We start from the raw sequence: 27236 nt of genomic DNA, 5'->3' as shown, positions 1-27236 counted from the left end.
CTGTCTATGGTGGAAGGTAGGCGATTTCTCGTCCCCTTAGGGATATATACTGTCTATGGTGGAAGGTAGGCGATTTCTCGTCCCCTTAGGGATATATACTGTCTATGGTGGAAGGTAGGCGATTTCTCGTCCCCTTAGGGATATATACTGTCTATGGTGGAAGGTAGGCGATTTCTCGTCCCCTTAGGGATATATACTATCTATGGTGGAAGGTAGGCGATTTCTCGTCCCCTTAGGGATATATACTGTCTATGGTGGAAGGTAGGCGATTTCTCGTCCCCTTAGGGATATATACTATCTATGGTGGAAGGTAGGCGATTTCTCGTCCCCTTAGGGATATATACTATCTATGGTGGAAGGTAGGCGATTTCTCGTCCCCTTAGGGATATATACTGTCTATGGTGGAAGGTAGGCGATTTCTCGTCCCCTTAGGGATATATACTATCTATGGTGGAAGGTAGGCGATTTCTCGTCCCCTTAGGGATATATACTGTCTATGGTGGAAGGTAGGCGATTTCTCGTCCCCTTAGGGATATATACTGTCTATGGTGGAAGGTAGGCGATTTCTCGTCCCCTTAGGGATATATACTGTCTATGGTGGAAGGTAGGCGATTTCTCGTCCCCTTAGGGATATATACTGTCTATGGTGGAAGGTAGGCGATTTCTCGTCCCCTTAGGGATATATACTGTCTATGGTGGAAGGTAGGCGATTTCTCGTCCCCTTAGGGATATATACTGTCTATGGTGGAAGGTAGGCGATTTCTCGTCCCCTTAGGGATATATACTGTCTATGGTGGAAGGTAGGCGATGTCTCGTCCCCTTAGGGATATATACTGTCTATGGTGGAAGGTAGGCGATTTCTCGTCCCCTTAGGGATATATACTGTCTATGGTGGAAGGTAGGCGATGTCTCGTCCCCTTAGGGATATATACTGTCTATGGTGGAAGGTAGGCGATTTCTCGTCCCCTTAGGGATATATACTGTCTATGGTGGAAGGTAGGCGATTTCTCGTCCCCTTAGGGATATATACTGTCTATGGTGGAAGGTAGGCGATTTCTCGTCCCCTTAGGGATATATACTGTCTATGGTGGAAGGTAGGCGATTTCTCGTCCCCTTAGGGATATATACTGTCTATGGTGGAAGGTAGGCGATTTCTCGTCCCCTTAGGGATATATACTATCTATGGTGGAAGGTAGGCGATTTCTCGTCCACTTAGGGATATATACTATCTATGGTGGAAGGTAGGCGATTTCTCGTCCCCTTAGGGATATATACTGTCTATGGTGGAAGGTAGGCGATTTCTCGTCCCCTTAGGGATATATACTGTCTATGGTGGAAGGTAGGCGATTTCTCGTCCCCTTAGGGATATATACTGTCTATGGTGGAAGGTAGGCGATTTCTCGTCCCCTTAGGGATATATACTGTCTATGGTGGAAGGTAGGCGATTTCTCGTCCCCTTAGGGATATATACTATCTATGGTGGAAGGTAGGCGATTTCTCGTCCCCTTAGGGATATATACTATCTATGGTGGAAGGTAGGCGATTTCTCGTCCCCTTAGGGATATATACTGTCTATGGTGGAAGGTAGGCGATTTCTCGTCCCCTTAGGGATATATACTGTCTATGGTGGAAGGTAGGCGATTTCTCGTCCCCTTAGGGATATATACTGTCTATGGTGGAAGGTAGGCGATTTCTCGTCCCCTTAGGGATATATACTGTCTATGGTGGAAGGTAGGCGATTTCTCGTCCCCTTAGGGATATATACTGTCTATGGTGGAAGGTAGGCGATTTCTCGTCCCCTTAGGGATATATACTGTCTATGGTGGAAGGTAGGCGATTTCTCGTCCCCTTAGGGATATATACTGTCTATGGTGGAAGGTAGGCGATTTCTCGTCCCCTTAGGGATATATACTGTCTATGGTGGAAGGTAGGCGATTTCTCGTCCCCTTAGGGATATATACTGTCTATGGTGGAAGGTAGGCGATTTCTCGTCCCCTTAGGGATATATACTATCTATGGTGGAAGGTAGGCGATTTCTCGTCCCCTTAGGGATATATACTGTCTATGGTGGAAGGTAGGCGATTTCTCGTCCCCTTAGGGATATATACTATCTATGGTGGAAGGTAGGCGATTTCTCGTCCCCTTAGGGATATATACTATCTATGGTGGAAGGTAGGCGATTTCTCGTCCCCTTAGGGATATATACTATCTATGGTGGAAGGTAGGCGATTTCTCGTCCCCTTAGGGATATATACTGTCTATGGTGGAAGGTAGGCGATTTCTCGTCCCCTTAGGGATATATACTGTCTATGGTGGAAGGTAGGCGATTTCTCGTCCCCTTAGGGATATATACTGTCTATGGTGGAAGGTAGGCGATTTCTCGTCCCCTTAGGGATATATACTGTCTATGGTGGAAGGTAGGCGATTTCTCGTCCCCTTAGGGATATATACTGTCTATGGTGGAAGGTAGGCGATTTCTCGTCCCCTTAGGGATATATACTGTCTATGGTGGAAGGTAGGCGATTTCTCGTCCCCTTAGGGATATATACTGTCTATGGTGGAAGGTAGGCGATTTCTCGTCCCCTTAGGGATATATACTGTCTATGGTGGAAGGTAGGCGATTTCTCGTCCCCTTAGGGATATATACTGTCTATGGTGGAAGGTAGGCGATTTCTCGTCCCCTTAGGGATATATACTATCTATGGTGGAAGGTAGGCGATTTCTCGTCCCCTTAGGGATATATACTGTCTATGGTGGAAGGTAGGCGATTTCTCGTCCCCTTAGGGATATATACTATCTATGGTGGAAGGTAGGCGATTTCTCGTCCACTTAGGGATATATACTATCTATGGTGGAAGGTAGGCGATTTCTCGTCCCCTTAGGGATATATACTGTCTATGGTGGAAGGTAGGCGATTTCTCGTCCCCTTAGGGATATATACTATCTATGGTGGAAGGTAGGCGATTTCTCGTCCCCTTAGGGATATATACTGTCTATGGTGGAAGGTAGGCGATTTCTCGTCCCCTTAGGGATATATACTGTCTATGGTGGAAGGTAGGCGATTTCTCGTCCCCTTAGGGATATATACTGTCTATGGTGGAAGGTAGGCGATTTCTCGTCCCCTTAGGGATATATACTGTCTATGGTGGAAGGTAGGCGATTTCTCGTCCCCTTAGGGATATATACTGTCTATGGTGGAAGGTAGGCGATTTCTCGTCCCCTTAGGGATATATACTGTCTATGGTGGAAGGTAGGCGATTTCTCGTCCCCTTAGGGATATATACTGTCTATGGTGGAAGGTAGGCGATTTCTCGTCCCCTTAGGGATATATACTGTCTATGGTGGAAGGTAGGCGATTTCTCGTCCCCTTAGGGATATATACTGTCTATGGTGGAAGGTAGGCGATTTCTCGTCCCCTTAGGGATATATACTGTCTATGGTGGAAGGTAGGCGATTTCTCGTCCCCTTAGGGATATATACTGTCTATGGTGGAAGGTAGGCGATTTCTCGTCCCCTTAGGGATATATACTGTCTATGGTGGAAGGTAGGCGATTTCTCGTCCCCTTAGGGATATATACTGTCTATGGTGGAAGGTAGGCGATTTCTCGTCCCCTTAGGGATATATACTGTCTATGGTGGAAGGTAGGCGATTTCTCGTCCCCTTAGGGATATATACTATCTATGGTGGAAGGTAGGCGATTTCTCGTCCCCTTAGGGATATATACTGTCTATGGTGGAAGGTAGGCGATTTCTCGTCCCCTTAGGGATATATACTATCTATGGTGGAAGGTAGGCGATTTCTCGTCCCCTTAGGGATATATACTATCTATGGTGGAAGGTAGGCGATTTCTCGTCCCCTTAGGGATATATACTATCTATGGTGGAAGGTAGGCGATTTCTCGTCCCCTTAGGGATATATACTGTCTATGGTGGAAGGTAGGCGATTTCTCGTCCCCTTAGGGATATATACTGTCTATGGTGGAAGGTAGGCGATTTCTCGTCCCCTTAGGGATATATACTGTCTATGGTGGAAGGTAGGCGATTTCTCGTCCCCTTAGGGATATATACTGTCTATGGTGGAAGGTAGGCGATTTCTCGTCCCCTTAGGGATATATACTATCTATGGTGGAAGGTAGGCGATTTCTCGTCCCCTTAGGGATATATACTATCTATGGTGGAAGGTAGGCGATTTCTCGTCCCCTTAGGGATTATATACTGTCTATGGTGGAAGGTAGGCGATTTCTCGTCCCCTTAGGGATATATGCTGTCTATGGTGGAAGGTAGGCGATTTCTCGTCCCCTTAGGGATATATACTGTCTATGGTGGAAGGTAGGCGATTTCTCGTCCCCTTAGGGATATATACTGTCTTCAGCTACCTGAATGCGTTCTTGGTAGGACGTGCTTTCCTTAAACGAGGTGGAAGATGTCAATTTGGCAGTAGCTAATTTCCTCCGCTTAAGCAATCACAATAGGCCGTTTAACTCCTTGCCATAAACGGAATTACGCTAATGAAGCGGACGGGAAAGATAGATTTTTTTATTTTTTTGGGCGGCTTCAGGAAAACTGTCGTACGAAACAAATTGACCTCTAAATTTAGTATCGTTAAGCGTCTTTTAACGACATTTTCTAATTTTTAAAGCAATTAAAAGGGTATTCTTTTGAGTACATTAATTTTTGAGTTTGTATTATTATTATTACCATATGTAACATAATCACTCATAAGTATGCCATAAAAGCTTTTTCGTTAATGAAACCTTGTTCACGGGATATGACGTAAATTGCATCATTTACAACTCCGTGACGAAATACGCGTCATCAACTTTACGGATGGGAAACGGAAGTTAGTGAGAATTCCTCGCGCGTTTCTGGCTTTGCCCGTGTCAAGTTTAGCTCGTGCCTCGCGATCACATGATTTAATTTCCATGGTAACCTTTTCAATAGCGCAAGGATTATAATCATTTTTGCATTTTTGGGTTCGCTCATTGTATGTTCCGCGTGAAACAAGGTCTCATTGAATTTTTTCAATGGAAATATTATACAGAGGCATACTTATGAGTAATTATGTTACATATGTTATTACTGTTATAGAGTTCGCCTTCCTCGATATCCTCCCGAGGTCGCAGCAATCACGTCGAGGGAATCTTGAAACTAATCGGAGGAGCCACCGAATTCGTCTACATCTCGACCAACGACTATTTTCCCATCGCTCAATCCAATAAAAACTCCACGTAAGCTGCCGCCATCTAACTTTGTTAAATTGTTCTTTCTTTTAACGGTCTATTTTTTGGTATGTAGGAGTGACTACTGGCCAACGATAGACGACGCCCTTCGTAGCGCCGCGGTCAACAAAAAAATCGACATGAAACTATTAACTGCTCAAATTAATGACGGAGAAAATTCCTTCCTTCGAATGGACTTTCTCAATTCGCTCGTTGCACTCAATATTTCAGTGGTTCGTAGATTTATTTTTTGACCTTTTTGTAAAATAAGTCAATTTTGTTTGTAGGCCTAGTACATTAAGGACCAGCGTCATTAGTATTTAATTGCCTAAAAACTTACCAAATGTGTGGCGTGTTTAGAAATATGTTTTCCAGCCGCTGTAACGTAGCAGCGCCACCTCTTCCCCGGCTCACGCTGCGTACTCTAATTCCAGAGGCGTCCGCCATCCATCTCTGGCGCTAGGAGTAGGTATGATCAGGGAAAATGGGGGTCACTAAAAGTATATTTACTTTTTAATTAGTTGTGCGTCGAATAATTCTATTTTTTTTTCAAATTATTTAAAATTTATAGAAAAAAAAAGACTCCTCAATCGTTTGTCATAACGGAAGTTTATAACATCCCTTATCCATTAAAATGAAACATTTAACTTCACAGGCTCGACGCAGAGTGCGTTGGGCGCTTATTTCCTGCCTAGTCTACTACTACGCTTAAAAGTCTAAAACGTAAAAATTAAACTGCGTCACTATTTTTATAACCAAATGGGTTTTAAAAATCAATGGGAATCTGCGTAGGTATACATGTGTCAAGCAAATGACATTAGCAGGATAGGTAGATCAATACTTCTCTTTTAGAGATATGTTGTATACTTCTGGTCAGACTGGTCATACCAATAATATATTTATTGATATTTAGGGAGAATGACTATTTGGCAAGGTTGGATGATTTAAAGCAACTGTCGGCTTTATCATTGCCACCTGTATTATGATAAGGCCCTTGTTATTAGAGATGGCAATGGAATTCTTCGAAAAAACTACTTTACTGGAGAGCGTGGTGCCATCTATAACGAAACGATAACGTCGTCAGAGAAACATTGTAGCGTATTATAATTAGACAAATTATGCTCTACTTAGTTGACTTTAACGTAAATTATATATCCTATTCAAAATATATTGTTAAAAACTACTATAATTTAAGTTATTGACAAATGTACAAATGAGCCAATCAACGTCAGGTGTACTTTTATGTCCCGCCTTTTGGGTCAAAATGTAGCTTAAGCACCTTGTTTTTATGTCGACGCTAGCGACATCTGTTGAAAAACAAGCTAGTACAGGTAGAGCCGACACTTGCTTTAAATCAAATTGTGATTTTTAAAAAACAAATCGTTGATTTAAACCGCACAATATATTTCAATGGGGGAATAAAAATGGGCAAAAAATAGGGTTTTAAAAAATTAAAATACATAGAAAATCTGAGCAAACTAAAATATTAAATAGTAATTAAATTGAATTAAGATTTCATGTAATTCGAGATTAGATAACTGTTAAAAGTAAAATATACGTCAATTATACAATGAGAGTCACAAATTGAATGAAAATCAATAAAATCCGATTTAAATAAAAAAATATCGATTGATTTTATTTTTATAAAAAAAAACTTGGGAGACGATCCGTGGGCATCATGGTCGAATCCTAGGTCGAATTTCCCCTTGGCACCAGTGCGGGGAGGGGGGGGGGGGGGCGATAATCGCCAATAGTGCGCACTTGCTGCGGAACACGTCAGTTTTAGGGAACCAAATAGGAGTTAGAGCATGGCGAGAACAGGGAGTGCCCATTTCTGTATGGAGTGACACTATATTAACCGTACCGAAGTAAATATAAATTCGTTGTTAGTCTTAAAAAGAGCAATAATTTTTCAAGACGCTGGCCCTTTAAAACCCAAGACATAATTCTGCAGTTAATTAATTATCAATTAATTTTATATTATAGAAAATATTTCGGGACAAAGACGGAGACAACAAATCGTTCTCGTCTGAGCCCAACCAGTTTATCGTTACCGAAGATAAAGTGTACATAGGTAATTATACTAAGATAAACTAGGATTTAGTTGAATTCACTACATAGCTAATTGGGCCAAGTGAGTATGTAGCGTACCAGAAGTCTATTCGAGGGGTCGGACATTTGCCTGTTTTGTGTACGGGATTTCGGATTTTCTAAAAATCCAGGATTTTTTATTGTGGATTTGTCATACAAAGTCTATGGGAGCAAAATTCTTGGATTTTGGATTTGTGGATTTTTTCCCAAAATTTGTACGGGATTTGGCCAAATGTCCGACCCCTCGAGTCTATTAAAAATTCTGTAGGGAAGAAGTATGAAAGCTAAGTGAAATCGAGTAATAACAGAGATCCACTGTGGAACTATATAACTGTTTCGGACGAGTATTCTTTTTTACGCATTGTAATCTAGCGCAATAGTCTATTAGCTGCAAACACTTTTGGGTTCAAATCTTGGCTCTGAGCCTCTGACGAGATTGAAATTTATCATTTTGCTTTTGTTGAAAGCTTTATTTTTAAGATAAAAACATTATAATTGATTTAAAGTTATATTTATCAGCTTTCTACTGTTACAATTTGTTCAGTCCGATCCTGATATTCAAACCCTCGCTAATCCGTAGAATTTATGCTACGACTACATCACGAAACGGGAGTATGTCGCCACTGTGTCAAAGATATACACTGCGTTTACAATGACTATACATATGCTGATACCGAGGGGCTAACCACTCTTAGAAAGTCTGTACACCGGACTACGCTTAGATTACCACTGCCAAAGGCAGGGACTTCAAAGATTACGCGTAGTCCCATTAGTACAGTCAAAGGTACGGCTCTGTACACCGATTACGCGGAGTGATCAGCCCCTCGGCTGATACTCCTATATTCGGACTCTCTGAACCAGGCTTGGAAATAAGCGGTGGTCAATGGATCAAAGACCAGTTTATTAATCGCTCGGACCAGTTTTTTTATTCAAAAGCTAGGGGTTCACTGGTCAAGGGTCCAGTTTATTAATTCAAAATTATCTACAGTATTATTAACCAACTGGTCTACGTGACCACTTAAATAATTCAAGAGTTGGGAGTCACTGGCCAAATAGACCAGTTTAGAATTAAACCTTATTTCCAAGCCTGCTCTGAACTATGATTAATCTACATAGTTTATGACGACACTGTTGTTCGAGTTTAACACGCGGTTAATGGAGCTTTCGTACCTCACCCCCCTGAACAAGGTTATTATTCGCGACCGAAAATTAACTCTACGCCCCCTTTGGTTTGCCATTGAAACCGAGATAGGTTCCGGCTAAAGCAGACGCTATTAGTTTTTCGTCATCGTTATTCGTAAAATTGACTTTATAAATAATGATAATTGCATTTTAATAGAATTTTAGCATCGTTTGCTTTTATTTTGATATGTTTATTTAAGAAAAAACGTTTTAATTTGTGTGTAGCATACGCTAGATCATAGGCGCTACCAGTGGCGTAGCCAGATATTCGTCGAGAGGGGGTTGAAATATGTGAATGTTAAGTTCAGAAGTATTTGGAAATTTAGTAGAGTCAAAGGTAGACCCAAGGGGGGGTCTGGACCCAGAAACCCCCCTTGTCTACGCCACTGTCACTACCTCGGAGAAACAAGCGCCGTTACACCTCCTAGACTCGTTTCGCTCGCGAAGACTTCTGAGCCTATAAATACTACACTTTTATCTTAGCAAAACGATGACGAAATTTATTATTAATTTTAAAAAAGCAATTGCGAAGCCATCTATTTTGGCCGAAAAAATATGATAGAGATGCATTTGAAACTGAAACATTACCTGTTAATTTTATCATACCCATTCCTGAATCCCGATCTAAAGTATTGCGACCACAAATAAAATACCAATTACCTTTTAAATCCATTCCTGAACCGATAATAAGATATCAATCTGAGCCCCGCCAAAAACTATACAGGAAATCAATAGTTGTACGTAATGCAAGCTAGCAGCACACAAGTTTCGTCGCCGTTAAAACAAAACCACGTATCTTTTCGGTGGCCTTTTTGAGAAAAATAGATGTTTGATTTTGCAGGGACTTGTGAAATCGCGTGTTAGGTTTTTACACGCAAGTTAATTTTATAGTTAAATAATTTCGTTTCAATATTGAATTTATGAGGATTTTAATTTAAAAATATTTTGCTAAAGGGGAATTTTTAGAGATACGTGGTCTTGCGTCATGTAGTGAGATAGGAGCTGACAATAAGCAAGATACGTGCTTTTGCGCGAAATGCGTTGTGAATATCAAAGATACGTTTAAATGCTTTCTCGATTTAAAAAAAGAAATTCAATTGCAACCTATTAATGTTATATAAGTAAATTGGGGTGTAGAGTCTGAATATGTCAATTGACGGCTTTTAAAATTCATTTTGCGCGTGAAAATACCTCTACATGTTATGGTCAAAAAAGCACGCAAAGAAGGCGGTGTGCCCAAGACATGTATCTGTAGTGTCGTGCGCTAAAACGTCATTTCAAAATCCGTCCATTTTTACAAAACCACGTGTCTCAAGTTACGTGGTTTTGTTTGAACGGCGACGGTTTGCTTTCTTTACCAATGATGACACCAAACTATCTGAAAACAAAAAAGTTTTGTTTCCACTAGCGCACGTCATTTTTCTACGCCGTCAAAGCGTTTGTACGTGCAAAAGAAAGTTGGGTGATGCGTCGTTACGCGCGCTAGTGGAAACCAAGGCTCAGTGGCGTAGCCAGGGGGGGGGGCAGGGGGGAAGCGGTTCTCACTTTAGCGCGAAAATTTAAAAACGCTGAAAACAACTCGTGCGGGTTTTTAGTAATGTTTTAGGCCTAACATAAAACATCAGTTCAAAAGAACCAAATGGATGTTCCTGTTGATAATTTCAATAAATAAACGATTCTATTCGTGAGATAATTACCTTTACTTCAGTATCTTGGTCAAGTTGGCTGAGCCGCTTTTCTAAAGACCTAGGCTTAGTAAGTGACGGACGGGAGCGGAATAGATCGAGGGAACGCGTTTTCTGATTGGCTGAAGCTTTTTATCGCCAAGGTGTGGACGTCAAAAAATAGAACATTCGCTAGATACCGCGGAGACGCGACTTTAGCGGCGAATTTGAAAAAATTGCAAATTTTATTCGCTAAGTGGGAACTAGGCTTAACAGTACTGATAACAACGAACCAAATATTTAAAGATGCAACTTACAAACATTTCCAAAGAAACACTATATAGTGTTTTCAACATTATGCACGATAACCGACAAAAATCGTAGTTAAAATAAATCCCGCACGACACGTTGTGATCGCGGATTGAACCTCATATTTTATTTCAAAGGTACATCTTCTTGGTCGGGGAATTCTTTGTTGCACGACGGTTCAGTGGGAATTTTTATTGACCAGTCAGCCTCAACCGGAAACAACAACAACAACTGCACGAACGACGCCGCTTTGAATTCCTCCGCCGCTGCATCAGTGCCAACCCATTTCAAAGACACGTTCCTCCGAGATTGGAATTCAAAATACGCCCGCCAAATCAGGCTTAGCAGTACCGTCGCAAGATGAGAACGTTTCGTAAAATCAAAAATATCAAAAAATAAAAAACCGTCGCGGTCGCTTTTTGTTACCACCTTTCCCCATTCCTAAACGAAATTTACAGCCTTAACGAAAACCAACTAACTTGATATGTAAATTTATCTAAAGAAAACATGACGGAAGCGAAGTAAAGGCGGGGAAAGCAAATGCTGAGAGAGATCCAGATTCGCGGGAATTTCGAAATCAGAAAAACTTCGCTCATCGCAAAATTTTTCCGTGAAGAAAATAATAGTTACCATGCTTTAAAATATTACGAAACACTTATTAACTTTAATCTAAACAATAACAAAAACATTTTCTACTTTTCTATTAAATAATTTAAAATACAAATGTTACAGATATGAAAAAAAAACTCCTGTTACAGATATGAAAAAAATCCTGTCACACAATCAAAATAATTTATTCTCATAAAGAAATGCAAAACGTTATTTAAAAAAAAATAATAATATTAACACTTTTTAAGAAATAACATATCTTTCCATTTTTCAACAATTTTCTTCCCAAATCTTTCTCATCTTTAATAAAAATTCTATTACATTTTTCCTACATTTTCACTTTATTTTCATTTTCGACTGTTACACTGTAAACAATCGAAATCGAGTTTACGATCGATTCCCAAGATTCCGACTTGGGAAATCTATAGGTAGATCAGTAAATTGAATTCTGCACAAATTTCAAGTGATCATAAATCCCTAGAAAATATCGATGTTTAATTCGATATGGTAATATATGTATATATCTATATATATATAGGATATCGAAATATCGTTCGATTGCTTACGGTACAGGGCCCGTGAAACTCGGTTACATTGCAAGTACATGTATCGAACGAAGTGTAAACGATGATGACCTTCAAACCATAATTATCTTATCACAGTTCGTCTCCCGGTTAATTCTCCGTCACTTTTTGCTGTGACTAGTGCAGTTACTTGAAGTTTTGATTACGATAAAGTCGTTTGAAATAAAATGGAGAAAAATGAAACTAAATGCAAGAAACTAGTTAACGATCCTCTAGACGCGGTTCGAGAAAGTTTGACAGGTTTTGTGCAAAGTCAAAGCCCACTTTTGCAGTTAACGAGTAAACATAATATAATTTTGCGGTCAGAACTAAGCGATGCGCGAAATAAAGTTCTACTACTTTCCGGAGGTGGTTCGGGTCATGAACCCACATTCGCCGGTAAAAAATAAAAAAAATATTAAAAAATCAGACAATAAAAATTAACTATTTTAATTTCACAAGGTTTTGTTGGAGAAGGTATGCTTGCTGCGGCTGTTGCTGGTGAAATTTTTACTTCTCCGGGACCTGAGTCAATTTTAGCAGCCTTAAGAATTTTAGGAAAATATACCAATGGTTATTGAAGTGATATTTGCTCGAAATAAAAGAAAACTAAAAAAATTGTTTTCAAATAGCGGGGATTATTATTATTATAAACAATTATACTGGAGATAGGTTGAATTTTGGGCTAGCTATGAATCGAGCTAGGGCAGAAGGAATTAATGTGGATATGCTAGTCAATCATGATGATTGCGCTTTGCAAAGCCAAGATAAATCGGCTGGGCGTAGAGGCGTTGCTGGTTGTCTTTTAGCAATTAAGGTTAAACTTAATTTGCTTTAAATATAATCTTTCACCAAATATTAATAAATCAATTATTGTTACAGATTGCAGGTGCCATGGCTGAAGATGGGAAAAATATTACTGAAATTATGTTTTTCTGTTCCAAACTTTTGGATGATATTGGTTAGATTGGATTATTTCAACGAATACGTTAAAATTAAATAGAGATTTTAATCTTAGGTACAATTGGGATTGGTCTATCTGGGTGCAGCATTCCAGGAGTTGGATCTTCGTTTGTTTTGAATCAGGATGAGTTTGAATTGGGGCTTGGAATTCATGGCGAAGCTGGTATTAAGAAACTAAAAGCATGTGAAATTTCTAGTTTTGATTGTTCGAAACATTCTCAAATCAACAAATAAGATTTTAAATATTAACAAATATGATTTAAATCTCAAAGATGGGTTCAGCTAAAGAGATTGTCAAAATTATGATTGATCATATGACTGACAAGAACTCAGCGACTCGTTTTGAATTGAAATCTGGTATAATTAGTATAGTACTATTTTACCGTATATGTACCATTTACAAAACTAAGTAATTTTAGGAGAAAAATTTGCAATACTTCTAAACAATCTGGGAGGAACTTCACAACTTGAAATTAATATAATTATAAAAGAAGCTATTGAATATTTAGGTACTAATAATTTTAATTAATTGATACCTTGAAATAATCCTACTAATTTCACACTGGTGATTGTTACAGGAAAATTGGGTGCAACAGTTGAAAGAATAATTGTGGGTACTTTAATGACGTCCTTAGAAATGGCTGGCATTTCAATCTCGGTATTGAAACTGAATGACAATGTGAAAGCATATTTGGGTATTTAACAATAACATAATAGAGTCTTAACAACTCTAACCCTAACTTCAATTTTACAAAGATTTTGAAACCAATGCACCATCCTGGCCCAAATGTTCAATTCAAAATTTCAATATTGATTCACTCGTATATGAAGAACAAATGGGAGATGTTTCAAAAAAGAATATGGGGAATCCTGGCCAAAGGCTTACAGAAGGTAGTTCATAGATCAAAAATGTAATTGATGGTAATTATTTTGGGGGGTTTATTAATTTATCTTTATTTAATTTATTAATAGATCAGTGTGCAAAATTGAGAGCAATAGCTTTGCACATATGCAAAGTTATATGTGCAAATGAGCAGCTTTTAAATGATTTAGATCGTGAAAGTGGGGACGGAGATTGTGGTTCCACTTTAAACCGAGGATTCGAAGGTAGAGAAAATAAGTTTATTTAAAACACAACGTTTAAAAGATTTCATAATGGTATTTGATTACAGCAATTAGAAAATTTCTCGAAACCAACCCCGACAGCTTGATTTATCCCAAACAATTTCTTCTAACTATATCGGATTTAATGGAAAGTTCTATGGGAGGGTCATCTGGCGCTTTGTACAGTATCTTCTGCACAGCTTTGGCTCAAGCTTTTGAAGTTATCCAAAATATTGGAATACATAATTTGAAAGAAGTTCTATTATTCGGATTGGATGATATATGCAGATTCGGCGCTGCTGAACCTGGAGACCGAACGATGGTAAATGTTTACAAGGGCTTTCACTTTGACTGCTAGACATGTGACACTTAAATTTTTCAGGTCGATCCATTACACGCGTTTATCATAAATTTATCCAGTTTGAAAAATAAACAGGCGAAAGAATGTTTATCAGCGATAGAGAAAGCTGTCATTGCAGCAGAAAAAAGCGCCAACGCTACCGCAACTATGGCAGCCAAGGCAGGACGAGCGAGTTATGTGGACAAGGCCAGATTGAAAAGACCCGACCCAGGAGCCCAGGCAGTGGCAATATGGTTTAGAGCAGCTTTTGACGCATGGCAAAAACAATTAATTTAAATCAAATGTAGTCACTTTTTATAATGAATTGTATTTTTTATGATGAAGTAATATTATCATAAGTAACACAATACGTATAAGGGTAACATTTGCGTAAAACATCCTTTCTTCACAATCACGTATAAAACGAGACAATGTCACTGAATAGTGACATTGTTAGATGTAATATATCACTAGCTTGTTTACCAATACTGAAAAAAAGTGAAAATACGCTTTAGGATGAGTTAAATTGGAGTATTCAAATTATTATTAAAAACCATTGCTTTGTCCCTCTAGAGGTGTAATATTTTAAAATATCAGATGCAAATGTGTTTTGCGCAGTATGTATCAATGGCAAACGTGATTTGCAAATTTGGTTAACCAATAGGAAAAAACACCCACAAGGACTGGACTAGAAAATGTTTTGAATTATGAATTTTACTTGTAATTCGTAAAGAACGGAAGTATTATCCTTATATTTATTATCATATTACATGATACTCGTAAATAAAACCATGTCTAAGTCAAGAAATATTAATTTCGCCTAACAATACTGAAAAATTACTATTAACTTGATCATTTTTACTAAAAACACGAATGTGCATCGCTTTCAGTTCCAGCGTTTTTATTCTTTTCCCATTCACTTCTTTAATGGTATAATTTCTAAAATTAAAGAAGACAAATTTAGTAATTTTCCCAACTCTGGAAATGATAAAATATTTAAGGTAAAAGTTAACCTAGAAATCCAGGTAATTTCTTCTTTGGTATCTGATAATTCAGTCCCATTTTTAGATAATTCATTGTTGTCGCAGTTAGGGTTTATCATTAAACATGTATCACCAAAATTGAATTCTTCTCCCACATCAGTTAGCAAAAGATTTGGCAAATTTTCGTTTGTTTCTAGAACTATTCCCACTTTAACTTCCCCTGTCTCTATTTTATAAACGTATGAAACGTTTAATTCTTGCGAATCTAAAGGCACATCCATTTTTAACAATAAAACACTAAATTTACATAAAAGAATTAGTAATGGCAGATTTTTTTTAAACTCAAAAGGGAAAAACAAATTATTTTACCCGAAATCTTTGCTGTTTTGAGGGATAAACTCGTTCCTGTATAGTTCTCCGTGAAATCTTAGACAACTACCACCGTTAAAAGAGTCTGTAAGGCAAAACTCCATTCCTTTATAGACACTTTTGTCGGAGAAGGAAGGTTGAATTTCTTGTAGGCAAAGATTGTGCCAAGCTTTTTCGTCAGAAACCTGAACATAGTAAGTATTTATAATTATCCTATTAATTTCTAGAGATACTCAATCAATTACTTTGCCATTGTGATATTTTTTCAATCCAAAACCTTGACAAAAAGACGTTTTAAACGGGATCTCGCAGTAAGCTTTAGAAGGTAATAATTCACCCAAAAGACTCCAAAATCTAAAGGAAATATAGGGTTAGCACTTTAAAGAGCGACTCTATTTGGGTCAGAATTTACTTGCACTCATTGACAGAGAAATCTTCTTTTCCCAAAACTTCGTACACCCACCCAGGAGCAAAAATTGCTAATGACATTTTTGAATCGCAAGCTTCTTGAATTATCTTAGATAATATTTATTACATATTAGACATACATCTATTTTACCAGACAAGTAGTACGAATACTAACTTTGTGACATTCTAATCCTTCTAGTTGTTTATTTCCACGTCCAAATACATCTATACCAATGTAAACGTCTCTAAATCTTTCTTGAGCGCAATCTCGAGTTGATATAAGTTTTTCTTCAGACCAATTGTAGTTTAAAAATATCCCATCAGTAACATCAAAAAATTTACTGTTGGGCACAACGTATATTAGGTGTATGTTTCAGGCGTTTATGATATTATATAAAACCTGTTTAAACAATTGAGCTGGTCTTGCCATTTTAATTCTCCAGTACATATTACGCTGTCATACCAAATAACCTCCGATTTAGGTATTTCCTCGTGCATTTTATTGGTTAATGATTTAGCTAAATATTCTAGCATCTTAATATCACCTTCATCAATCTTATTTTCAATATTTAGTAGCCACCCGTCAAAGCCATATGCTTTGGTAACATCACAAATTTTTGAGCAAAATAGATCGACATTTTCTTTGGATTTCAATAACTCTTTGCAAAGTTTTTGCCCACTTTCCCATTCAGTAATGATGGTACCTATTAAAAGAAAAATTAATTATTAACTTTGTAAATTGCATTTGTAAGAAACACACCTAAAACTTTCACCCCATGTTTGTGTGCAGCATGGATCCATCCATAAGGTGGAATTGTTACGAAGTTGTGGCTAAAGTAAACGAATGTGTCTAATTTTGACCAGTGAAAGAAACGATACGCGTCACTGTTGTTGGTTCCTTCTATGAACCTGTTTTATAATATAATAATTCACGTAATTCTTTATATTTTACAACATTCAGCAAATACACTTTTACTTACTTGTCATCCAAATATCCACCCATCATATCATGACATAAGAGAACTTTACTTCTTACTAGAGAGAAAACTTTTTTCCTTCTAGGTTTTGTTATAGGAGGCTCAAATATTTCAAAATTGAATAAATCTTCTAATTTTTCAAAGGGCTTCACACTCATCTTTTCCCAAAACAAAATGTAAACAAACAGCTTATTTTGAATGTGTCAAAATTATACACGTGACAGTCACTATTTGACTGTTGAACTTTTGGCACTAGTCCAATTTTCCCCTAGTTGAAAATTATGAGTTTCTATAAATAACCAAGAGATGGCGAAACTGGGCCGATTATTCAAAGTTTTTTTTCTGGGAAATCAAATATTTTCGGCGGAATTTCAGTTTCACTTTCACTTTTTTTTGGAGTATTAAAAAACAATTTAGTTTTAGTTTGATCTATTTTACCTTATTGACCTTATTTATTCCAAATGGAGTAAAGAGATAGATAAAATCTTAAGGGTCTGTTTTATCTTTAAGATTATACAACTATGGACGAATAAGATAAGGAAAGAACCACTGTATAAAATGGTTTGGTTTTCAAATAGTTTCTTTCCAAGAGGTTGAATATTTATTACGTCTAGGCTGTTATCGATTAATTTAAAATTATTTGCGAAATTAATGGATCGAGGTTTCAAGATTCCCCCGTTTGTATTTATTGCCACTGGTGGTGGCGTTTTTGGATTTTTGGGCGGCCTGCTCATGCTATCCTTATCGTCCGAAGATAGAATAACGTTAGCGGAAAATTATAATATTCCAACGGAAATAATTGGTGCGTTTGTCTTGGGATCTTCAATGGCGTTGCTAATTTTTGCTGCAGGATCTTTTTATCTAAATTGGAAGCAAACGAAACAAGGCTACAAAAAGAGACTATTAAGTTGAAAATGTTTTGTTTTATTATCTTTGTGAAATTGTAAATGTTCAATTTTTATTGCCAAAGCAATAAAATGTGCCTATTTCAGATTTAAGTAGCAAGAAAACCATAATTTTTAATTCAGCTTTATCATTTATTAAAACAATCAAGGATTAAATGGGTACGAAACTGGTAGTAATACAACCGTGTAAATATCAAATTTTGATGGTTGAAACGTTTAATTAAATTTAAAAAAAGGTGGGGTGTATTTGGCCGCCTGGAGGGGTCACGGTAAAAGGTAACACTGCCATCTACCGGCCACTGTACAATCGAACCGATGACTTAAAAAAAACCGATGCTCGGTCGGAACTCGGGAAGCCCTGCGGAACTTCTTGAAAAACGGAATTCAAAAAATCAATAATGTCTGTAAATAAACATTTCTTTATAAATTATGCATAAAGTAAATAATGTTTTAAATGATTAAATAAAAGTTTAATATCATCGGCTGGAAATGAAAAGTACGGCACTGCGGTTATCGGCACTTTCATGAAAATTCATCGACGCCAAGGCTTCGGGAAGGTAAGCTAAGCTTAGGCTTTTGGAAATAAAACCCCTGCCGAATCACGAATGTTTGATAGCTGGGCTTTGCAGCTAGCTCTTGCCAAATTTCACCCATTTGTAGGCCTTGAGTGCCGAAAGAAATATTTACACTATTGAACTATTTTCCCTCTTCTAAAGCGTTCTTCAGTTGTTTTTTTTATAAAATTTCGCCGATTCGCAATCCCGAAAAATTATAAACATTACGTGTAACTTGTTTTATAGCTATCGTTTTTAGTCTCAGAAATCCATATGAGAAAGTACTCAGACAAGGCTTGATCAAACAGATAGCCTAGATTCCTTTCACAGCCAAGGCTTTTAATTCAATTTTATATACTTAAATAAGGCATAATTTTGTTAGATAGCTTAAAATTTATTGCATGACTTCTATTCGAAGATGAAGTTGTATGGTTTAATTACGAAATTATGCAAATTAAGTATAAAACAGAATGGTTTTTGACTAAAGAGCTAGCTTTATTCAGTTTTAGAGACTATTAAGAAATGTACACTATTCAATATCAATTTCATAGCTGATATCATATCAGTCTTTAAAGAGTATGAAACATAACCATTTTTCTAATGTATTTATAAGGCAAGAACGTTAATATGAGACATAAGAACCTGAATGAGACTGATTCTAGGGAGGTTTATTATCTGCAGTGTAAATTTTGCCAAATTGAGTATTTTCATACCTATACTTCGTATCAGTCCTATATGTAGGACTTCCTTATAAATTATACTATCAATATAATTTTTTAAATGCTTTCGTAGGAAAATAAGTTGTGTTTAAATTACTATTCCTATCATGCCTTTCAAAATACGACTATAACTTTTTCAATCACAGTGGCATATTGTCTTGTAATATGATTTTTAACCGATATTTAGCCTTTAAATCAATAGTTATATTTAATTATGCTTGGCATGAAAGTATAAACCTTTTGTAGAATTTTTTTCAAGAATTTTCCAATTTATTAGACATGATAAACCTGTACAAGAGCCTGATTAGATTTTTAGGCTTTTTTTTTATAGATAATATTTTTATCCTATCAGTATTTAATAGTTTCTATGACCTATGTTCTGTGAATATTTCTCGGAATTTCGTCATAATTTCTACAAAATCTTTTCCAAGTGAAGAAAATTATTATTCGCAAACTCTTTTTTTCAGTTTGATATGGCATGGATTTTTTTTTAATTGAAGTGGGCATTTATTTTCAAAACTTAATTTCAGGCCCAGGGTAATTTGAATATTGAAAGTAAATATTAATGTCAGTATAAAAATATATATTGCTTGCTTTTTTTTTTATAAAAGCAATCAATAAAGCCAACCATTATGTTATAGATTATTGTAGATGTAGGTTTTAATGATAGAAGGTATAAAACTCATGGTCCATTATGAGGGAATTATCTTATACTATTTCTTAAAGTAAACTTTGTATTGTTTATCAAACTTAAAGGAGATAAAAAAATATTTATTTCTATCTACCTAAAATCTGTACCAATAAACTATACACCAATAGTAATGTATAGTTGTCTCAAAGATGATAACTTAAATTCTAAACTAATTGTTTTACCAATTTTAATTTTCACCATATCTTATGCATGATTTTTTTACAAATTTGTGGGATAAGAAAAGGTACTGTAGAACTTGGGCAGTTTTGATTATGATTTATCATATGAGAAGTGTAGAAACATTTGTCCTACAGGTTATTTTTTTAAAAAGTTGAGCGTGAGCACCCTTAGTAATGTAGGTTTTACTGCCTTACACCAGTAAAATGTGTGCATTAGGTGAATACATTTGTCTGTATTTCAGATATTGGTAGTGATGCAGCTTTAGCAAATTGGGAAAGTGAAAAGTATTCACCTATATTATTAAGTTGGATCAGAGTATTCACACTTTAAAAAAAGCACATTTTTCAAAGTGGTAGTTTTATTTATTTATTAACTTTCATGTGAATTGATTTTGGTATTTATTTACTTTCAGAGTGATACTTGTACTTTATACGTGTTTCGCGAATATACGTGAAATTAAAATACCACGACTATTAACAAGTGACTTTTGCAAGAAAAGACCCAAAAGGTGTTGAACAAAAGTGACCATAAATTGTAGTTGTCAGATGTGAACTATGGACATGAAGTTTGAATGGCCTAAGTCTAGGCCATTTCTCATTACCGTTATTAGAGCAAATTTATCCAGGTGATTGCGAAGTTAAAGAACCTCCGATTGATGCGGCTCTACATTGGCCATTCTTTTAGACGTTTCTTCTTTGACAAGTAGTCTTCTTTCATTCGGTACTTTCGAAACTGAGCTCTGGAACTTGTGCGATTTCTTTAATAGAAGAATTTACGACGAGAGCCATTGAGAATAATCCTGAAGTGGGAAATATGTCATCCCACACATCACATTCAGTCACGTCTACGACGTTCGTCGATAAAATAGACCCTTTTAAAAAGGGTTCTCTGAAACGAAAACAAAAGAAGTCTCAAGGCTCATCCAGGTATCGGTCGGCTAATGACGTTGAACTGCAGGCTCTTCCACAGCTGAAAGGTTTGTTTTGGTCATTGTCACTAGTCATGTTTTTTCATTCCTGGTTTGGAACGTACTCTAATGGGTAAAGATCTGTTTAGATGTCCCAAATACCGAACAGGAAGACCTTTTCATTCGTAAACTACGACAATGTTCTGTTGTATTTGATTTTATGGACCCTGTTGCGGATATTAAAGGGAAAGAAGTCAAAAGAGCTACGTTAAATGAACTTGTTGAGTATGTTACGAATGGTCGAGGAGTCATCACCGAACCAATTTACCCAGAAGTTATTAGAATGGTTGGTACTTTAATTACTCAAGATATTAAAATTTTTAATGTGTTAGATCAGCCGGTTTGTGTTTCATCATTAGCTATTATAAAATAAGCGATTAGGAATATTTGTTTTTTCTATTCTTCTTAATTTAACTTTAGAAGATCTTATTTATAATCTGGTGTACTTCCGTAGATTGCTTTTAACCTTTTCCGCACCCTACCTCCAAGTGAAAACCCTGATTTTGACCCTGAAGAAGATGATCCGACACTAGAAGCTTCTTGGCCACATTTGCAGGTTTGTTACGGGAAGCAAAGATTGTGTGTCATCCTAATATCGGAAGTCTAAATATTTTTAATGTTACGTTTTCAATAGCTTGTATATGAATTCTTCCTTCGTTTTTTGGAATCACCAGACTTCCAACCTAGCATAGGGAAAAAAGTGATTGATCAGAAGTTTGTTCTACAGGTAAGAATTATAAGCATTTTGTGTCAATTTTTTTTCATTAACATCTATTATATTTCCAATTCAGCTTTTAGATCTTTTTGATAGTGAAGATCCTAGAGAGCGAGATTTCTTAAAAACAGTCCTGCACAGAATTTATGGGAAATTCTTAGGCCTTCGAGCCTTCATTAGGAAACAGATCAATAACATATTTTTAAGGTAACATATTCAACCCCTCCCTTAAATACCTTTACAGCCTCAATTCATATGTTTCTTTTTGTAGGTTTATTTATGAAACGGAACATTTTAATGGAGTTGGAGAGTTACTTGAAATTTTAGGAAGTATCATCAACGGATTTGCTCTACCTTTGAAATCTGAGCATAAGCAATTTTTGGTGAAAGTCCTTATTCCCCTACATAAACCTAAATGTTTGGGGCTTTATCACGCTCAGCTTGCTTATTGCGTTGTACAGTTTCTAGAGAAAGATGCAACTCTTACAGAGCAGGTAAAAACAGTGGTAAAAGCTAGCTGTGTAAATTTTTACTAACGTCATTTTCTTTATAGGTCATACGGGGGCTTTTAAAAGTTTGGCCTAAAACATGTAGCCAAAAAGAAGTAAGTTTCTTCCTGTTTTGAAAACAATATTCAAGTTAGAGATCATATGGAGAACCAAGAAAGGCAGGGTTCCTTTGGCTTTTATCCCTGAGCAGGTTGGGGTGGTCAATTTACAAATCTGATTATAAAAAATAGCAATAATACCTAATGAGTATATCTATTGGTACGATGAGAATTGTAGGTGTAATTCAGTGGTTCATTCCTCCATTGATGGGATTAAGTCATCAGCTACTTATAATGCCATTATTCAAGGTGGCATGCTAGCAATAGCTCCCTACGCTTACTATTTGTACCATTTAAATCAGTAGAAAAACATTATTATTACGGAAACTTTTGGGGACGCTTATTCTTCAGGCTTTGCACGATAACTATTTATAACTGGTTAAAAATGTATAGGTAAATTCAGAATTGTGGAAAAACAGTCAAGCTGTTAAATTTGCTGCAACAAAACACAATAGGTGGTTTCTTTTTTCGGGTTCTGGTATTTCGGAGTTGGGTGAGAAGAGTAACCTTATGATGTCATTTTAGTCAGATTTTGTGATAACAAATAGTTTGAGTCAAGGTAAAAAGTATTCCCAAATGGTTGCCTGTGGTTATTTTAGCTCAAATTCTATTCAAGTAGACTATTTTATCAGTTTACTCTCAACTCCCGCTTTTGAGGAGTAGACTAATTAAATGATTTAGAGTAAAAAGAGTACACTTTTAGTCCGAGAACAAGCGAAAAGAAACCACCTAATAATCTTGCACGCGTCGTCCCCATACAGTTCAAAGTATGCATTTTCAGTAGAAGACATAAATAAATTTATATTTTCAACTACATGGAATCTGCATTAAATAAACCCCTACTAACCCACCATTATTCAGGATTTTTTATCTCTCGACTTTAACCAAAATCTCAACTTGTATGGTCTTTAATTCAACTTTTCTTAGAACTCAAATTTTAAATTTTCTTACTCTCAGGTTATGTTTCTGGGTGAAATCGAAGAAATTTTAGATGTTATAGAGCCTTCTCAGTTTGTCAAAATACAGGAACCCCTTTTCAGACAGATTGCTAAGTGTGTTTCAAGTCCACATTTTCAGGTAAGGAAGCTGTCTCATTAGGTTTGACGTAGCTGTAAGCCTTATTATTGGTATGATGGGGAGCCCCTAAAGATGATGTTAATCTCAAATTTTATTTTCTAAAAATTTATTATTTACTTTAAAAGTGTTGGTTGCGTGTAATTTTAAGAGTTATCTAAAGGGCAGATTTCTTTATACAAACGCAAATAATTTTATAAAAATTGATAAATGGTTAGTAAAGCCAGTTTTTCAGGATTTTTTGAGACTTAAGAAATGCTTGGCACCAATGCCATTAGTGTAGGTCAAGCATATCATTGGCTGGCTCCAGAATTTCTTGTTGCGTAATTCAAGGTGGGAAATACGTTAATTGTAAACTCAAATGCGATGGAATTATAAAGGATTTGAAAGATTTTGTCCTAAAAATGAAAGTTTTATGCAACCAACACTAACTTTAATAAAAAAAAAATGGGAACAGAGTGTTAAAGTAATATTGATTGGTATTCATCGGACAAGTTTAAAACTTATAAATTGTCTGAAGGTATCATACCACCTCCTCCAATGTACTATGAAGTTAATATTTGGTTATTCGTTACTTATGAAAAAAAAAAAGGTTGCAGAGAGAGCGTTATACTTTTGGAACAACGAGTATATATTGAGCCTAATCGAAGACAGCAACGCTGTGACCATGCCTGTTATGTTCCCAGCACTCTATCGCATCTCGAAAGAGCATTGGAACCAAACGATCATTGCCCTAGTCTACAATGTCTTGAAGACATTCATGGAAATGAATTCCAAGCTCTTTGACGAGCTAACGGCCTCTTACAAATCGGAAAGGCAAAAGTAAATGAAATTTTGACTTTCTGGCTATACTGATACAATTTAGGGTATTTTTTTGTATCAATTTTATATTTGAGGATCTCGTCTCGAGTAGTTACTATTTCATTTGGCACTAACAGAGACCAGACCCTTTCCTATTTATCATTTTCATTAAAAAGGGTATTCTTTCTGGTAGAGAAAAAAAGAAAGAGAAAGAACGTGATGAACTTTGGAAAAAACTGTCACAGTTAGAATTAAACCATAAGGCCAAACTGAATGCTACCTCCCCGACTGTGAGCAACAGTGCCAATGGAGTTTTACCCTTGGCCACTTCTGGTACAGGATCGGGTGGCATTACCGCTGCGCCAGTAACAAATAACACTACGTCGTCATCCAGGGCTGCTGTGTCCAAAGGGAACTGATCTCTCTCTCTATTCTCTCTAAAATCTTTACCTAATATCTAAGGAAAAAAGGAACGCTCGCGAGTTATACAAAAAAAGGGCAAGACAAATGGTTTTTTCTTTTGCCTGGATAATTTAATATTCTACACACACCTACAAATGCATTGTTATTGAGAGAAAAAGATTATAAATACCACAAAAAAACGTAAGATTGTCTCTACACCGAGGCTCAAGTAATTACTACCCATAGGCTAAAAACAACCAATTTTTGAAAACTGAGGATGAACCACAAAGCATGTATTAGTGCTATGTGAATATTTATCTTTGCTTAAAGTTAAACAATATTAGAGGTCCCAAAAAACTTGTTTAAATTTTTTCTCGAAAGCTCTCAAACGCGCGGAGTGTCATTATTTTTTTTAATCATCTTTGAAATAATTATCTACTGAGCCTGAAGTTCTTTCGTAAAATTGTTAATTGAAGGAATAATTTCAACATTCTTAGTTTAATAGTTTTAAGTAACAAATACCGTAGGTTTTTTTAGTGTCTATCAAAGTTAACAAAAGTCAGGTTCCGTTGTTTTCTTAAGGGCTGTATAAACTAGGTATTAAAAACTGTGTGAATTAATTTTGCACCTAGTTTAAAATGGGTAGAACAAACCATTTTTTTAGGTGTTGAATTAAAAAAAATAGTGATTAACTTATACATCACAGAATTAGCGGCTCTTTAAAATATATTACATATTTTATGTAATGTGCTACATAAATAATATTTGATGAGAAATATACGCGTTCACACGAACAATTTAGTTTTTGGATAATGAACATTTTTGTCTGTGCAAAAAAAATGAAAGATAGACAACCCCAATTTAATTTTTAACCCTTTATAAAGAAAGGTTAAATGTCAAACTGGAAGTTATATAATATTAAAAAAATAACAGCATTGTGGTATTAAAACATAAAAAATATATCAGTTTTGTGTTACGCAGAATTAAGACAAATATATTTAACAAAAACCATTAAAAACTATGTGTTATGGAAAAACAGTAACGCTGCAAAAAAGATTATTATTCGAGACAGCGGTAGAAGAACCCTTCTTTTAACCTATGACCTTTTCCCGTCCTAATAAGGTTTGCCAGTGCAGTATGCTTGTTGTAGAGGAATGACAAATAAAAATAGCGTCATTATTTATTCCTAAATTTTCCCCCAAATAAGCCATCAGTATCACCCAAATTCCTAAAAAAAGACAGTGTTTAAAAACATTAAGTTAATATGGTTCAAAAAAATTGATCGTTGACAAAGGATTTTTATTGTTTTTTAATTATGCGATAACTTTTAGGCCTATTTATGCCGTTAATTTTTGTGCGAATAAACGTTTAACGGATAAATAAAATGTGTGAATGAAAAAAACACCTCTTTTCATTTGAGAATGTGTTAGTGGAAAAAACTGAAATTGGGAAAAATATATATATAGTTGATTTATAAAATTTAATGCAGTGAGAAAGATAAAAGCGATGAAAGGACACTGCGTTTTAGGTTTTTTTCACCTTTTTGCGGCTAAATTGCGTCTTGTAAGTGTTTTGCATTTCAAAGTGACATAAAAACTGGTTCAGGTTCAAAGAATGTTAAAAAAAGTTATAGAAAAACTGGCTTTTCGCTTCATCCTCTACAAGCGTGAACTAACCATAAACAAATTAATTGTAAATGGTCGGAGAGTTCTTAAAATGTAGCAATTTTAATTCTACTTGATACAAAAAAAATTCTATTCTTTTTCACTACCGGTGCCCTTCCCTTGCTAATAAGTTGAGAGAGATTAAAAATACATAAAATAAGGTAGTCAATTTTTACCGTATTGTTAGTAATCGAATATAAAATTGAAATATTTGATATAAACGGGATATATTTAAAAGAAACAAGAATCTAAATGATTGACAACTTGAGTTATTCTGTTTTTAATTTATATTTGCATTGCCTCGAGTTCAATGAAATATATTGCAATGAGGAGACTGTGGTTTGCCATGCTCCTTTTTCAGACAGAAATACCCCATCCAAAAAGTTAACTTTTAAGAAAAACCATAGAAAATAAATTTAATCTAGCAAATTTTCTCTTGTAATAATTGTATGTTTGTGACAACTAGTAGATAAAACATTATTGTTGTCAGATTTAAAAAAGAGAGAAACAATGACAATGTAGTGATATAATGTTTTGAAAAAAGATAAACAACGTTGTAGATTACAGCAATTTTTTTCTTTTGATCTAGCTGTGAAAGTAATTTTATTTTTTTGCTCAAAATGAAAAATTATTTAAAAATTGTAGCGGTACAAAATTACTAAAAAAAACTTGATAGAATTTATTTTGGGGTTTTATTTTTAGAAAATTTGTTGATTTAGTTTTATTTCTCTAACAATTTTTCTTTAATTATAGCTCTTAATAACGCGTAAAGTTTTACTGTTAACTTGAAACTAGACAAATTGAATGCAAAACTTTAGTGATGACAGAAATTTACTATACTAATCATTTTGTATACCTTAAATGAATTCGTGCTTTTTATGTCACGCTCATGACCTGAACAAGACTAACCAAAAAAAGATAAACTGCCGTAGTGTAAATAAGAATGCAGGAATATGTCCTGCGTTAAAAGTATAATCCCACGTTTCATTTACTGGTTTTATTTGGCGAACCCCAAAAATTATGAAGAATTACACTATTCTGAATATACAAAATAATGTAGAGAAGAGATAAAATCTAATAGAAACATTGGCAAATTTTGTACAGAATATTAAATAAGTTTGACAGCCCGTATTAATCTATTTTCATGCTTTACCCAGCTTTGATAAGCTTATATTA

The 27236-nt window shown here is 35.8% G+C and overlaps 4 protein-coding genes across 12 annotated transcripts in view; 3 read left to right on the top strand and 1 right to left on the bottom strand.

Annotated features, from left to right (window-relative positions):
• LOC149948915 (5'-3' exonuclease PLD3-like) overlaps window positions 1-11356 on the top strand; it is a 123316-nt gene extending 111960 nt beyond the window's left edge. For 5 of the 6 annotated variants that reach the window (XM_090172795.1, XM_090172796.1, XM_090172800.1 and 2 more), the window contains 4 exons: window positions 5089-5228; window positions 5296-5452; window positions 7206-7293; window positions 10603-11356. In XM_090172795.1, the coding sequence (XP_090028921.1) occupies window positions 5089-5228; window positions 5296-5452; window positions 7206-7293; window positions 10603-10829 (612 nt within the window). In that variant the 3' untranslated portion in view covers window positions 10830-11356. The remainder of the gene's footprint in view (window positions 1-5088; window positions 5229-5295; window positions 5453-7205; window positions 7294-10602) is intronic. The other variant, XM_090172797.1, reaches the window with a different exon arrangement.
• A 435-nt stretch (window positions 11357-11791) lies between these two features.
• On the top strand, window positions 11792-14854 carry LOC149948914 (triokinase/FMN cyclase-like). Its single transcript, XM_090174099.1, has 12 exons — window positions 11792-12036; window positions 12100-12210; window positions 12270-12454; window positions 12520-12598; window positions 12656-12780; window positions 12873-12957; window positions 13020-13109; window positions 13179-13295; window positions 13357-13491; window positions 13573-13707; window positions 13773-14026; window positions 14087-14854. Exons 1-12 carry the CDS (start codon window positions 11826-11828, stop codon window positions 14339-14341), a joined length of 1782 nt encoding a protein of 593 aa, XP_090030225.1. The 5' UTR covers window positions 11792-11825; the 3' UTR covers window positions 14342-14854.
• On the bottom strand, window positions 14789-16997 carry ENGase (cytosolic endo-beta-N-acetylglucosaminidase). Of its 2 annotated transcripts, none has more exons than XM_090174101.1 (9): window positions 16785-16997; window positions 16565-16713; window positions 16205-16508; window positions 15980-16145; window positions 15809-15912; window positions 15642-15750; window positions 15397-15581; window positions 15058-15324; window positions 14789-14983 (listed from the first exon to the last, which is right to left on the bottom strand). In XM_090174101.1, the coding sequence occupies exons 1-9, from the start codon at window positions 16937-16939 to the stop codon at window positions 14845-14847; spliced, it is 1578 nt and encodes a 525-aa protein (XP_090030227.1). In that variant the 5' UTR covers window positions 16940-16997; the 3' UTR covers window positions 14789-14844. The 2 variants fall into 2 exon arrangements, with proteins under 2 accessions (XP_090030227.1, XP_090030228.1); XM_090174102.1 differs by having other exon boundaries at window positions 16578-16713; window positions 16785-16920.
• Window positions 16998-17328: 331 nt separating this feature from the next.
• On the top strand, window positions 17329-26872 carry wdb (serine/threonine-protein phosphatase regulatory subunit widerborst). 3 transcript variants are annotated; one of them, XM_090174097.1, is made up of 12 exons: window positions 17329-17845; window positions 17923-18243; window positions 20243-20806; window positions 20887-21083; window positions 21252-21353; window positions 21432-21524; window positions 21589-21719; window positions 21784-22006; window positions 22066-22116; window positions 23077-23196; window positions 23786-24015; window positions 24188-26872. In XM_090174097.1, exons 3-12 carry the CDS (start codon window positions 20644-20646, stop codon window positions 24411-24413), a joined length of 1536 nt encoding a protein of 511 aa, XP_090030223.1. In that variant the 5' UTR covers window positions 17329-17845; window positions 17923-18243; window positions 20243-20643; the 3' UTR covers window positions 24414-26872. The 3 variants fall into 3 exon arrangements, with proteins under 3 accessions (XP_090030223.1, XP_090030224.1, XP_090030222.1); XM_090174098.1 differs by having other exon boundaries at window positions 17329-18086; window positions 18156-18243; XM_090174096.1 differs by having other exon boundaries at window positions 17329-18243.
• The last annotated feature ends 364 nt before the right edge of the window (window positions 26873-27236 follow it).

The sequence above is a fragment of the Leiobunum rupestre genome, chromosome 4, assembly GCF_980474605.1.
Source record: "Leiobunum rupestre chromosome 4, qqLeiRupe1.1.hap1, whole genome shotgun sequence".
Classification (NCBI taxonomy): domain Eukaryota; kingdom Metazoa; phylum Arthropoda; class Arachnida; order Opiliones; family Sclerosomatidae; genus Leiobunum; species Leiobunum rupestre.
The sequence above is the reverse complement of the archived record's forward strand: the minus strand, read 5'-3'. Positions and strand labels throughout refer to the sequence as shown.